General features: G+C 37.6%; 1 protein-coding gene and 1 long non-coding RNA gene across 5 annotated transcripts in view; one reads left to right on the top strand and one right to left on the bottom strand.

Moving 5' to 3' along the window:
- LOC145965507 (uncharacterized) overlaps positions 1-4,798 on the top strand; it is a 77,071-nt gene extending 72,273 nt beyond the window's left edge. The window contains exon 4 of the long non-coding RNA XR_014436744.1: positions 4,212-4,798. This is a non-coding gene — a long non-coding RNA (uncharacterized LOC145965507). The remainder of the gene's footprint in view (positions 1-4,211) is intronic.
- Positions 1-14,138, bottom strand: part of Alpha-man-iib (alpha-Mannosidase class II b) — a 129,707-nt gene that overhangs the window by 61,230 nt on the left and 54,339 nt on the right. For 3 of the 4 annotated variants that reach the window (XM_083089108.1, XM_083089109.1, XM_083089110.1), the window contains exon 2: positions 9,925-10,396. The exons of the other annotated variant lie outside the window; for it this stretch is intronic. In XM_083089108.1, the coding sequence (XP_082945234.1) occupies positions 9,925-10,248 (324 nt within the window). In that variant the 5' untranslated portion in view covers positions 10,249-10,396. The remainder of the gene's footprint in view (positions 1-9,924; positions 10,397-14,138) is intronic. 4 annotated transcript variants of the gene reach the window in all.

Below are 14,138 nucleotides of genomic sequence, written 5' to 3'. Positions count from 1 at the left end.
TTTATTGAATTCCGTATTGTTTACACCGCGCGCGAGTCCGCGGACGTCGTTTAATTGGCGTTTGTCACGTCGCGGAAAATTGCCGCTCGCGCGAACCGTACCGTGAGTTTTGAGACTCGCGACGCAACCGAGAAACTTAATTTACCGCCAATTTCTTAAAGTATGGAGTAAACGAATCAGACGGGTTGCGACATCGCGAAAAACACTGCCAAAGTAGTCGGATACCGTTTTTTTTTCTTTCCTTTCGGCGAAGTTCGTTACCGCTGCAACTGCAATTTCTTCACGAGCGACGAGATAATCGCAATTATATCGCGGCGCTCCGAACAATAGAGCTCTAATCGTAATTACATTTCTTTGAGATAAATGAACGATTAATCGCAAACGGATTAATTATCTCAAACATGTATAAAGTTCTTTTTTCAAGTGAAAATAAATTTTTTCCGTGCATTTATCGTTTCAAAAAATTTCATGCTTTCTGATTAAATTAATTACTCCGTAATAACGTTTTTTTTCCTCAAATCTGGCTGCTATTTTAAATTTTTATCAATGATGTATGATTAATATCTTTCTTTTAATGAAGATAAATTTTTCTGTCCGCTATAGAATTCGATACATGCTACTTTCTTGCTGAATAACCAGTCGAGATGTATATTTGATAGATCCGGTGTGTCATCGTCGGCGATATCGATCGCCTTACGTATCGAGGAGGATTAGGAGAAACATCCCGGGAAATGCGCGGGAGGAAACGCACGATCGCAGCAAAGTGGCCTCGTCACCGGAAACGAGGACGAAGCCGAGGGAAAGACCGGAGAATAAATGCGCGACGCGCGCTACACAGAAAACGACAATCCCGGAAATGCCTTTGCAAATCAGAGCGATGCCCGCCCGCTGGTGCGCGCGTAGGTTCAAAAGAACCGTCCGTCTTTTCCCACCTCCCTCCGCCTCCTCCTTTTTTTCCCATCTCCCTCCTTCGCATTTGTTTGGTCCTCCGGTTTTCCCGTGCTCTATCCTCCTCCAGCTCCTAGGCCGTGCAATCCCATCGTCGACGCTGAGTCGCGTTTTCTCAGAAGGAAGAGGGAGAGGAGAGGCAGAGGGCAACGCGGTAACGCGGGAAAATCCTTTGAGGAACGTCTTCGGTCCTTGCACGGCGCGATACTACTTGCAAAGTAGAGCGTGTATAAAATATATGTGCGAGAAAAGAAAGGAGAACGCGCGTAATTTCAAGAGAGAAAGATTCGGAACGAGGCGAAAGCTCGTTACGCGAAGGAAAATGCGATGCACGGCGAAGACAAAGGTGGAGAGCGAGAGAGATGATTCTCAAATTCGATTTAATTACGAGCCTCCCACGTACTTTTTTTTCCGCGATGAATATATACATATCTATGATCTCTATTGTCTCGTGCGAGGGAATTTGATCGGAAGAAGAGGAGACTCTTTGTAAAGGATCCATCGTAATCTCGCGGCGGCATCTCGTATTTGAACGCGTGTACCGCTATATAAAAGAGATTTGCGGAATCTTGGAGAATAGCAGAGCCAGCGGAAAGAAGAGAACGAATTTGTTCCAATCGTATAAATCCGTACAAGGAAAAATTATTCTCAACGTAATTGATAGTATAGCAATTGTGACATCCACGAGTCAAATAAATATATAAAAACTTGATATATGCGTGAATGAAATTAGATTATATTTTACAAAATTTATTTTTGCCAAAAAAAGGCTTTTCTCTGGATTACATCAAACAATATGATTTTTAAGGATAATAACATGTGAAATATTCCCTCTACGTACGTTTTAAAACAAATATATGCAAAAATAATTTATTGGAATTTTTACCTCACTATATGTGACATTTCAATTATAAATCTTCAATTGATTATAAATTAAAACTAAAACGATATACAATCGCTTGAGATACTACATTATTAGATTGCCGATTCTATGAAATATTCCAGGACGAGAAAAACAAACAGGCATTTAGATTATCTCGTTCTATTTGAAACGGAATTGCGCTCGATTCGACATGTTCGTGCTAGAAAGACTGAAAAAAACAAACATATAAAAGAATATAAAAAGAACGAATAACAACTAACCGCATTAAAACGCGGATATCTATTTTGTTTACCGTTGCAATCAATAAAACGCATTAAAGCGCCTTATCGTCCGCGATCACCGCGATGAATAGACAACCACCCCCTCGCCGACGACGACGACGCCATCGTCGCGGCGGCTGGTTACGGTACAGAAAATCCAGTAACGAAGTCGTTTCTTCGCGGATTACGAAGCGGATACGCTTCAGTGCCTTTTGTGTAGCCAAAGAAAAGGAAAGGAAAGGGAAGGAGACGAAACGAGACGAGTAAAAGGGTCCACCGGGTCACGTGGATTACTTATTCCTCACAGTCGATGAATCTTTTCTCTCTCTCTCTCTCTTTCTTTCTCTCGTTCTTTTCGGTCCGCGGATTACGTTTTCGTCGGGTTCAAGTGGCCGATTATCGATTCACGACGAAAGTGTCGCGTCGCGCGATTCCGCTTGATCGGTGGGTGTATCTGTCGCGGGAAAATAATGTTCTTTGAGGATTATTCCGTCACGTCGAGCACCGTAATGCGACGACACGCGGACGAACGACGAGGGTATTAAATTAAATGGAGGGTCGTAATTTGTCCTGCCGCGCGCGGACAAAGCGAATAGACATTGTTTGAAGCGAGATTATAAGCGGCGACGCGCCATTAAATTGTTAACAAGGATTTTCGCATAAGGCGGAATATGTATAAAGCCCGAGACATTCCTTCTCTCTCTCTTTCTCTTTCTCCCGTCCTGTAAATCCTGCGAAAATTGCAACGATGCGCAAACGCCCCGAAAGATCCGCACGCGTGTTTCCGTCTCTATCTTACGCTACGCTTTATGTAGCATAATGGCAAAAAGGCGTTTTCGCGCCGTTAGCGAAGGCACGTACGATCCTTTGGAGCACGTACGTACCGTGACACTCGCATGGTTGTACGCGAAAACCACGATGTAATTATGTAAAAATTGTTCAAAAATAATGTCGCGCGAGAGAAAGGTAAAAATCCATATTACGAGATTGGACTGGGGTTGATTAAGTTGAATGAAGAGTCCAATTAAAGCGTAAACAAACTTGTACTTGAAGCAAAATATATTTTTGTAATTATCAAAGTTGCCAATTTCCAAAGCGTGATATTTCTCCATTTAAAAGACAAAGTCATTAGTTCGAGTAACGAAAATTATGACCCAATTTCGAAATAAGCCGCCTCGATTTTCCAAGACGCGTTGCTCGGCGCGACTTTCAACTCTTGAAGTCCGCTCTCGTAGCTGGCAAAGAAGAAAGTATCACGTCTGAATTATGTCTTAAAAATGTCAAGAGCACGAGACGCAATCTGTCTGGAAAGCTCGCATCGGGACGAGCTAGGATTTTTGAGACTCGTAAAAAATGTATCGCAAGTTCTCTTCTTCTACCGACACGGAATACAAAATGTAACCGAAAGTTTTCTTTAAATATGCTTAGATAAAAGAACTCGTAAAATTGTAATTATAAGAAGCGATCGAAAATTTCACGCATAGTCTTATTCGTAATTTATTTAATTTTAGATTTGCTTCGCATAAATACTTTATTGCACTTGATTATTTCCTTGTACGTGCACAGAAAGAAGGACATTCTTGTTTTGAAAATATATTTAGTTTTAACACGGAAATCTTGAAATGAGATTATTTTGAGTTAATTAAAGAAAAATATAATTGTTTGAATAATTGCTTACGTGAATGAAGCCATTTTATATAGTTTAATCGAAAAAAATATATTCTTATGATTTAAGATTTAATTTTCTTGAATAGAAAGAAACAATGTTAGATAGAAAATAACATTTTTAAATCAAAGATTATATTTTTCTTAAAGTAGAATTAAATAATTATATATTCTTGAGGTGACAATTACAATATTAAAATAAGACTATAATATTGTTGAAATTTAAAATTATTAAATTCTTCCAAGAAGATTATAAATTGTTGCGTACATATGAAACAATGAACGCGTTAGTTTAAGTATACAAGTTTTGATTTGACACTTATTTTTTTTCTGTGTGGCCTCAATTTTCAACGCGCAAGAAACTTTGCTTAACGCGACACTTTTAAAATCTTGCGTGTCAAGCATATTTAATAAATCGCTTTAGAGATACAAAAGTATATCGCAGGATGTTTCAGAGACTCGTTTCTTTAAACGGATGACGGATCAACACCCCAATTGCGAGCTATATCCAGCCCGTCTTCTCGGCTCAACTCCTCCTCGGAACACGCACAAGGAGAAAATATCACGTCAGGATTACGTCTTAAAAACGTCAGATGCACGGTGCTTACCCGAGAAGAAGCTGTAGACGCGTTTCGTGCCAGACTGGCTCGGGGGACGGATATGAATTTCTGGGAAGGTTTGCTTAAGCAAATTGCGAAATGTAGTCTGCTAACGAATGGGAAGAGAGAAAAAGAGAGAGAGCGAGAGAGATAGAACGAGATGGCAAGTTCCGGAATATTGTACGCCTCGCAGATATTCGGACCACACCGTCCCATGCCAACGCGACTGGGAAACCTTCACCGGCGACGAGAGAAAAACGAATTTTGGCGGAAACGTCGGCCACGAATGAAATATTGTCGCTTGGACCGAATGGAATGTTTGTCCGGAATCGTGATTAGCTTCTTGATGATTTGGAAATATTTGTTGAATCTCGAAAAATTAAGAAAGAGTCTAGGATGTATTAAAACGTACGCCAATAAATGAAACAAAAGGAAAATATTTCTAAAAACGACTTCTTATTTCTTCAAATGATATTCAAAATCGGAATTTTGCTTAATTCATATTTCCCGGTGATATATTTCTGCGCGATTCGCAAAACTTTTATCATAAATTTGACGGAAATACATTTACTTCTCAATAAAGTCTTCGATAAATCATAACGAAAATTGTACTCGTGCACGCAATTTCTCTCTTTCTCTCTGAAAATCAAACAAACGCTAATAAATTGCAACCGAATACGAAATCCCTTGCCAATAATGTTATTCCCGTAAACGAATAGTCAGTTACGCGGAACGATTGTTGCAGTCAACGGATTACGAAGCAAAACACGGTTTCACCGGGGTATAATTTTCTAAATGTACTCTACTAACTCGCTAAAATGATACTCGGCGTTTGATGTTTTCCGCGATCCGCGATGAATTATAAAAGGGATACGCTCGCGGTAACGAATGTCGAGAAATAAATACACGGTAATCGGCGTAAATCTGTCCGCGCGCAACTATGGCGGGATATATATAGGGTGTTTCTAAATTCACGATAAATATTTTAATGACAAATTCTTTGTAACATTTTAAGATGTAAAATCTAATATGAAAATGTCGAGGCTATAATAGTTTTCAAATGGGAAAAGTTTAAAAATCACTGATGACAGAGCTAGAATTTCGCGCGGTCAGGGGTGACAAAATGGCTAATGGTAAAGGTGCTTCCATGAATCGGATACTTTTGACTGGTGAAATTATTGTGAAAATATTCAAGAATTTCATAGCCTCTTATTTTTTATAACCTCGACATTAGACTTTTCGTCTTAAAATGTTACAAAGAATTTGTCATTAAAATATTTATCGCGAATTTAGCAACACCCTGTATATATATATATATATATATATATATATATATATATATATATATATATATATATATATATACAGGGTGTCCCATTTTAATTGATCATCCCGAATAACTTTTTTAATTTTGATTGTAGAAAAAAACGTTTCAGACAAAAGTTATATGGTTTCAAGGGGGACATGAGACGGTGCCATTAGTTCGACCTTGAAGAGTCAGCTGAAAGTCACGTGAAGGTCACCTCCAACTTTTTAAACGGGACACCCTATATGCTTTTGGATATTCTTGTAGCTCATCTCGAGAGCTTTCCAAAACATTATAATTAAGTTAGTTTTCATTAAGTACTTTCCAAGTTATGAGGCTTGAAATTATTTCTTAATTTTACATAAACCGTAAAATATCTTGTAAAATATTCATTTTTCGATTATCTTACCTTAATACTTTTATGTACAAAATAATGAGAGGAATCAATTGGTGTAAAGAAAACACATAATTGTTTCGAAAAAAAAATGTAATTTGCAATTAACAATTACATTTTTTTTCTTAAAAATAACTATGTGTTTTCTTTACACCAATTGATTCCTCTCATTATTTTGTACATAAAAGTATTAAGGTAAGATAATCGAAAAATGAATATTTTACAAGATATTTTACAGTTTATGTAAAATTAAGAAATTATTTCAAGCCTCATAACTCGGAAAGTACTTAATGAAAACTAACTTAATTATAGTGTTTTGGAAAGCTCTCGAGATGAGCTATAAGAATATGCAAAAGCATATAGGGTGTCCCATTTAAAAAGTTGGAGGTGACCTTCACGTGACTTTCAGCTGACTCTTCAAAGTCAAACTAATGGCACCGTCTCATGTCCCCCTTGAAACCATATAACTTTTGTCTGAAACGTTTTTTTCTACAACCAAAATTAAAAAAGTTATTCGGGGTAATCGATTAAAATGGGACACCCTGTGTGTGTGTGTGTGTGTGTGTGTATATATATGTATATGTATAGTATAGCGGCTGGCTATCATAAATACAACCTTTTGCTCTTTGAGTGCTTGGTCGTCAATGCGATCATCAATATGCAACTCACTCACTGGAAACGCTGCGCTGCTCGCGCGAGATTACGTTATACTTTTGATTATGGCGCCGGCAAGCCATTCTCGAAATGGAAGGCAATTGATTCGGCAAATATATCTATGATAATCCAATTGCGCTCTCGCATAAATCAAATTATCAGCGAGTTAAAAGTATCAACTTTAATCGAGTTGCATAAAGATATTCTGCGAGCTAAAAAAATTATTTGGAAAAAAGTATACAAGGTTGCAATTATGTCGGAGCTCATAAAGAAATATATATGTACGTCGAGTGTTATTTAAAATTTAATAGGTATAATTGGATTATTTGCGCACCCGCGTGCTGAAATTAGCACGTGCTCTGCAAAGGAAAGCTTCATTTTGCTCGCATTAATAAATGCTCGGATGGATGAGCAACTTTACACCAGAGCTCGCGGCGGAACGTCTCAAAGCAAGTTTTCGCCGTTCTAAGTAACTCCGTTCCGGAAGCACCGGCAACAACAACAAGGCATTATCGAAATTCCATACCCAACGATGACGACGACCATGGCATGGAATTAAAGCGAATTTAACGAGCATCCTTGACTGGCAATTAAGCGCGATTGGCCTTCACTGTCGTAGCCGACTAATCCGTCGGTGATGTCGGATCAGACCAAAGTAACGTTTGTAGGGTTGTATGGAATTGTGCGTACAATTTTCAGCGCGGGCGCGATAACGTCAAATTCAATTTGCGACTCGAATTCGAAACGTCGTTAGCCGCTGTCGTCGTCGCTGCTGCTCATTTTGCAACGTAACTCGATTTGTCTTTCATCGTGTGTAACTGACGTATCGAGGTCGTAGATTCGAGCAAATTATCGCATGACGTATTAATTTTCGTTCGATTAGTCTTTCTCGATCGACGCAACGTGCGATTTTTCGAGCCCTATCATCACATCCCAGTTACAGAAACACCGACATTGTGCCAAATGTTTTGATTTTCGACACGAAATTCGAGTCGAAATTGACAAGAGTCGAGTTAATACCGCTAATTCCCTCAAAACGAAATATTCAAATTAGCCGGAAATTTTTAAAAGTGCGTTTTAAAACTCTTGTTATACTACAAATATGGATAAATTTGGAGAGAAGAGGAAAAAGATAGAGAGAGTGCGCGTGTTTATGCATGGTTATGTATTTTATTGTGGAAGTAATACAAGTTGAGGTGGAAATTTGCGAGAGAGCAAGCTGCGATTTCGACTTTTTTTCAAAACAGAAACGAACGGAAATAAACACGGCAAAAATTTAATGCAATTTGTGTGTAAAAAATTAAAAACAACGATAGGTCGAGTCGGTAAAAATCACCATAACGGCCAAGAGTAAACGAAAAAAAAAAGCACAATGTTCTTTATTACCGCTACGCAAAAGTTGAGTCGCATTATCAGAAACATTTGTTCGTGACAAGTTGCGCGAGAGCCACGGAGGGATGTCTCGTATAAACGAGACAAACTAGATTTTTTCGTCGGCGCGTTCGCCAAATTACAGCGGCGCGTGTACGATAAAAATTTCGGCACCGCGAACCTCGTTCGTCACGCGAAGCCATAAATAATCGATGAACGAGATCACGAACAAAATGTGCTTCGATTCAGCACTTTTTCCCCCTCCCCTCTTTCCCACAATTCTATTCTATTGGCTACGGAATAACGTCAATTTTTCGATACGCGAGGATGGCCGGTTAATTAAATTAGCACGGTGAGAGGTCGATACTGCATCCCCGTCGTTCACATATTCAACTGTGTAACAAGCATAAACATATCATCCAAATTCATTGCATTCGTTTGTTTGCAAAATTTTTTTATACACTACGGTTCAATGGAAATGAAGCTCAAAGCGAGAACATCATACAAAATGGTAAATTCAATTTCACATTTCAACGGTAAAATTAAATAATTAATTAACACGTGGCTCGAAATATTTAAGTTGGTTGAGTAAATCTTGTAAAATTATTAAAAATTATTAAACAAATTATTAAACATAAAAATGTACGAGAGAATTTTATCATTTTAATTTTATCACATATATTTTTACCCTAAACGTGTGTTTAATATTTTATAAAATATTAAATTTTTGTAAGTACAATCTATATTTTTTTTTTACTTTTTAAGCGTAATTATATAAGCTTGCAATTTTACAAATATGGATTTAATGGACGACAAATAAAATAATTACTCTGACATCATGTTTTTACGTCAAACAGATGTTTAACGATATTCTTGTAACGAAGCAAATCTCGTCAAGTAGCGAAATCAATGCTCCTTTGCATCTCGATTATAAACCGTCGCAAGTATACAATGTCGGAAATTACTGCCATGAACAGCTAAGCAGCGGAGAATGGCGGCCGGTTACTCTGTAATTAGGCGAACACGAGAAGATTTGAATTGTAGACTGCGCATCCGCTTATCAAGTATGCCAGGGGCGGCATAAGCAAACGTGGCACTTATTGAAAACGGTGACTAATAGATTGTTAGAAAGTAATTTCAACGAAAATGTGCCAATTTCATTCAACGCTACTTTCTAACAATTTAACGACCCCTATTTACAGAGCTGGCTGCCAGAAATTAATAGACGATTCCTATGAGATCTCTCGCATATTTCGAAAAATACTAATTTCTAATTAATCAAGCTCCATCATTTCATCGCGAAATTTTTAAAAGCAAAGTGTGCGACATGGCGGTAAACGACTTTTTCATTACATGGCGCGTAAATGGAAGAGTTCTCTTATTACAATGGCCAACCATTAAATCAGTAAAGTTCACAGACTCTCGCGGGGGACGACGAAAGTTCCGCGGCTAATGACGCGGTACTTTTAAAACGATCGGACTTAACGCGGACCGTCTATGAAGTATTGGTATAAAATTTAGCCGCTCGTATATTCCGCGAAAACTTTCGCGAACATAAATACTACGCGCCAAGGGTACATGCTAAAGATAATCTTATAGGCGAAAAAAACTATCGAGAAAACTCGATCCTCGATCCACTTTCCTTATTCTTAACTTTACTAATCATCTAAATGAGGATATTCAGATTCATTTTTCTCGAGTGCAAAAGAAAAAGACACTGCAAAATTATTAAACGTCTACACCATGTGTGGAAAAATATATCTCATGGGAATCAGTACGAAAAGAAGGAAAATGAAGGAAGAGCGAAGATTTCCCCCGGATGCAAAGAAGCAGAGCGGACTCACTTGAAAGTCAAACTTGCTAAACTCCTGCTGGGCGTCGATGTCTGCGTTTCGAGGGACGATTACGGGACAGGTGGCGAGCGACACTCGGGCGTCCGGTGACTCGCTATAATCCGGGGTAATGGAGGTCAGGCTGCTGCGGTCGTATCTGAGCTCCTCGTTTAGGATGGCGGCGGCGGCGGCGGCGGGATGACCCGACGACGACGACGACGACGACGACGGCGGCGCCTGGACCTGGCTGACGTAGTACAGGCACAACAGGAGCGACAGCACCACCACGCCGAGGACGAACACGCGGCCGGAGCCGCGACGTAGTATCTTGTACATAATTCAATCGACTCGATGCCACTCGCGTACTTTGTAAGCTCATAGATCACGGTGATTCATCTAGGGATGTAGCATCAGCAACGACGATCGACGATCGATCCTTGGCTTCGTCTCTCATCGGCTCCATGGATCGCGGCAGAAGAATGGCCTTGAAGAGAGAAAAGATTTTTTTAAATAACAATTTTTCCCGAATTTGCATGCAATTAAAATTTGAAATTTGAAATAACAAATAATTATCTTAATTTTGAATAAAATTTTGATATTAGTATATTTTGTGTTGAAATAATTTTGTGGATAAAATGTTCTTGCGAATATGCAAATTTATAAGCTTGTAATGATAATGCATAGAGCTTCATGCCGAAACACGGGAGCACAATGAATCGAAATCAAATTTTGAATAGTAGCCATGATCATTAATGATAATTAATTGCGATGCCGTGTACACCGCGCTCTTTATCGTTGACCGATCGAAATACGGATGTTTTAATCTCACCGAGATGAGAACATAAGGGAGATTTACATTGAATTAATTAATTTCATTGAATTCAATTATTCTGTCGGGAACATGGACGATAAAATATCTTTAGCAATCATACACAGGTTACTATAAAAGGGAATTAGACAGAGAGAGAGAGAGAGAGAGAGAGAGAGAGAGAGAGAGAAAGAAAGAGGACAGTGATTTTATTAGGTATATTCTTTTCGAATAAAGATCCAAATGACTCGAATTAAAAAAATTATCATCTTACTGCTGATATTGTTGGTCGCATTGTCGTAAATGTAAACAATTGCGTAACGCTTATGCCCCTAATGTTTATCGTATATTCAGTATGACGATGCAAAATTACGGCTCGATGCACCCTCACTTTATACGGAGATCGTAATAATCCGTGCACCTGGACTTTTCCACGCGAGATATAATATACGTATCTTTACTCGCGACTAGCCAAGGTTGGTCGAAATGCGATCGATCAACCCTCTGCTAACAATTTTCTCTCTCACTTTCCTAGTTCCATCATTTGCGGCAAATAGCCATCTGTCTTCGTAATACAGAATATAGCATTTTTATAGGCTTGAATAAAAAGGGCATGCGATGTATAAACGTCTACGAGAGAATATTAAATCCAACTATAATAAATAATGATTATTACACGTCGCGTTAATTGTACGCAATTTATTTTTTTTTATTAACGAGATGAAAAACGGGAAATAAATGATTTTAAAAAAATGAAAATGCAAAACATAAAGTTTTTTTTTTATCTTATGATAGTAATCATCATTAGTTTTCCAATTATATGCAAATAAACCACTAAACGTGACAGATTCGTAAATATCTTTAATCAATTGCAAATCAAAATTGTTCTCGCAAATTATATCAACAAATATTTTTCGAAATCGCGAATTAAGAGTATAGTAGAGGAATAAATAAATGGAGATAAAACTAATTCAGTCAGCCAACGATAAGGTCAAACTTGTGAATTAGAGATACGGTATATTTCCTCGGAACCTTTTGTCGCTCGCTAAAACCTCCATCGCAATACGGTCACTTTTCACGCGATAATCGATCGCGTCTCTTGTATAATTCCACCAACATGTGGAGGGAAACCGGAGCGAGACAAGGGGGAGAGAGAGAGAGAGAAAGATAGATAGAGATAGAGAGAGAAGAGAAAGGCGAAGAGGATAAAGGGTTAGCTAAAAGGAAGCGAGAGTTAGAAGGATTAGAGTTTAATTCGGTATTAACTCAACGCATGCATAACAGACGATGCGTATACACGAGAGAACGAGGGACAGAAAGAGGGAGGAAATGCAACGACTTGATTCAAGCGCAAAACGCGATAGAAACTGCTCGTCCGAAAATTCATGAAGAGATTAAACCCGGCCAGCCAACGTCAACATTATCGAAGCGTATATGAGCGAGTAACGAAACAGTTTGTAGAAGAGAATGAACAATGGTAGAAAATAATGATAATTCGAGGATGAATCTACGATCAAGTTGACTGACCGAATAAGTTGGTAAAAGAAGCTGAAAACATATTTATTTTGTATTTGTACAATTATTCATTAATTATATACACTCATTAGATAATAATTATTATTAAAAAAATAATATTTTCTGTTTTCTTTTAATTATATCGTCTTCTGTTTCTTTTAATTATATCACCATGATGCACGATATATTTTATATTTACTTTGGTATTTAATTTCTATAAGAAAAATATGATTTATGCCACCACTTTATGTTTATATCAAAACGAAATAAATATGCGTCATCGTTATATTAGCAAATGGAGTTGAATGACTAATAAATCAATAAAAATAAAATTAATTACATTAGTTCCCGTGGATAATGAAATTTTGAACCGAGCACTAAATCTATGTGACATATGCTCTAAATGTTTGCAGTGTCACAAAACGATGAGAATCGATTGAAGTGATTTACATTTGAGCCGTTGGAAACAATCCGTATTATTGTAAAAGTCCAATTAAGTTGATAATATAAATATCATAAATTCTCGATATCGCGCATTGTCACGATTGATTTCATCGAAATGATATAATAATTAATATCATGAATCGCGCAAAAGCTAGAACTGTCAAATGCGAATCCAAAAATTCAAACAATACGCCCTAATTTTCAAGTATCCCCATCCCCTTCCCCCTCTTACGTCATCGCTTCTTCTCGTGATGAAAAAGATTCCAAAGTTCCGCATCGAGTGCTTCAATTTTCTTCACGAGGATCCTAATAAAAAAACGTGAGAGGAGATTGAGGAGACAAACGAGAGGGACACGAGAACGGCCGGATGCTCGTCAGGTGCCGGTCCTCCAGCCATTCGACCGACGCCCCGAACATAATCCCTTTGTCCGTTCACAACCAGGACGATGAAACGTGTCGAGGATGCGTTATCGTGTCTAGTTCGATATGCTCGCGATCGAACAACGCATCGAGAAAAAAAATAAAGACGTTCAAATCGAAATTTAGCCAATGTCATACGCGATTCATTCCCTTTCTCTCTCTCTCTCTTTCATATCGCAACATATTTTATATCGCGAAAAATATACCTGTAACATTTTGTTACTATAAGCATTCATTTTAGCTTTTTATCCTATTAGCATTATATTTCCTACACTTTTTTTATTGACAATCGTAAGAATTATTAGCAATTTTTAAATTTTTCTTGGCGCGAATTAATTAGACTAATATTGTATTGATCGACAATAGGCAATCGGTCTCTAATTCGAGTATTTTTAAAAGAAAAAAAGTCTCGGAAGAAGCTATCCGATAAAATTCGTCTTGTTGCTAATTTAATTAAAGTTTGAAAATTTCTACCATTGATGGAATATCTATCCGATCGAATCGATACTTAGTTTCTGTCTCTACGAACAAGAGTCTTGCAACAAACAAGTTGCGGATTGCAATGACTAAATAATGGACGGTCAAAAAAGTAATTTTTAATATTTTATTCAATTATCTATATATGAAGGAGAATAAATCTTGAACGATTTTTTTTCCAAAAATTGAGCAAAAGTTATATTAAAAGAAGATATTTTTATTTAAAACATAATATTTTAATATTTTAATTGATGAGTTAAATAGACCGTCATTAAATATCTAATTCCGAAAAGTATTGTATAAATCACAAATTTTTTTATAAACGAATGAGAATTGCTTGCAATTTTCTATTTTTATATGAATTAAAGAGAAAGGATATGACTACCTCCATATGGATGCAAACCATTTAAAAATATTAGAAAGAATATTGGGTTTTTGCTACTGTGACGTTCAGCCGTTCGAATAATCGAACAGTAAGAGTCAATTACTGTTTCAATTAATCTTCGGCGGCGAGACAATGCCGCAGAATGTCATCGCGCCATTCGATCAGATCCTTTCGCTA

This window comes from Camponotus vicinus, unplaced genomic scaffold (assembly GCF_025532165.1).
Source record: "Camponotus vicinus isolate PSW18456_S1 unplaced genomic scaffold, iyCamVici1.0 SCAF_14, whole genome shotgun sequence".
Lineage (NCBI taxonomy): Eukaryota > Metazoa > Arthropoda > Insecta > Hymenoptera > Formicidae > Camponotus > Camponotus vicinus.
The sequence above is the reverse complement of the archived record's forward strand: the minus strand, read 5'-3'. Positions and strand labels throughout refer to the sequence as shown.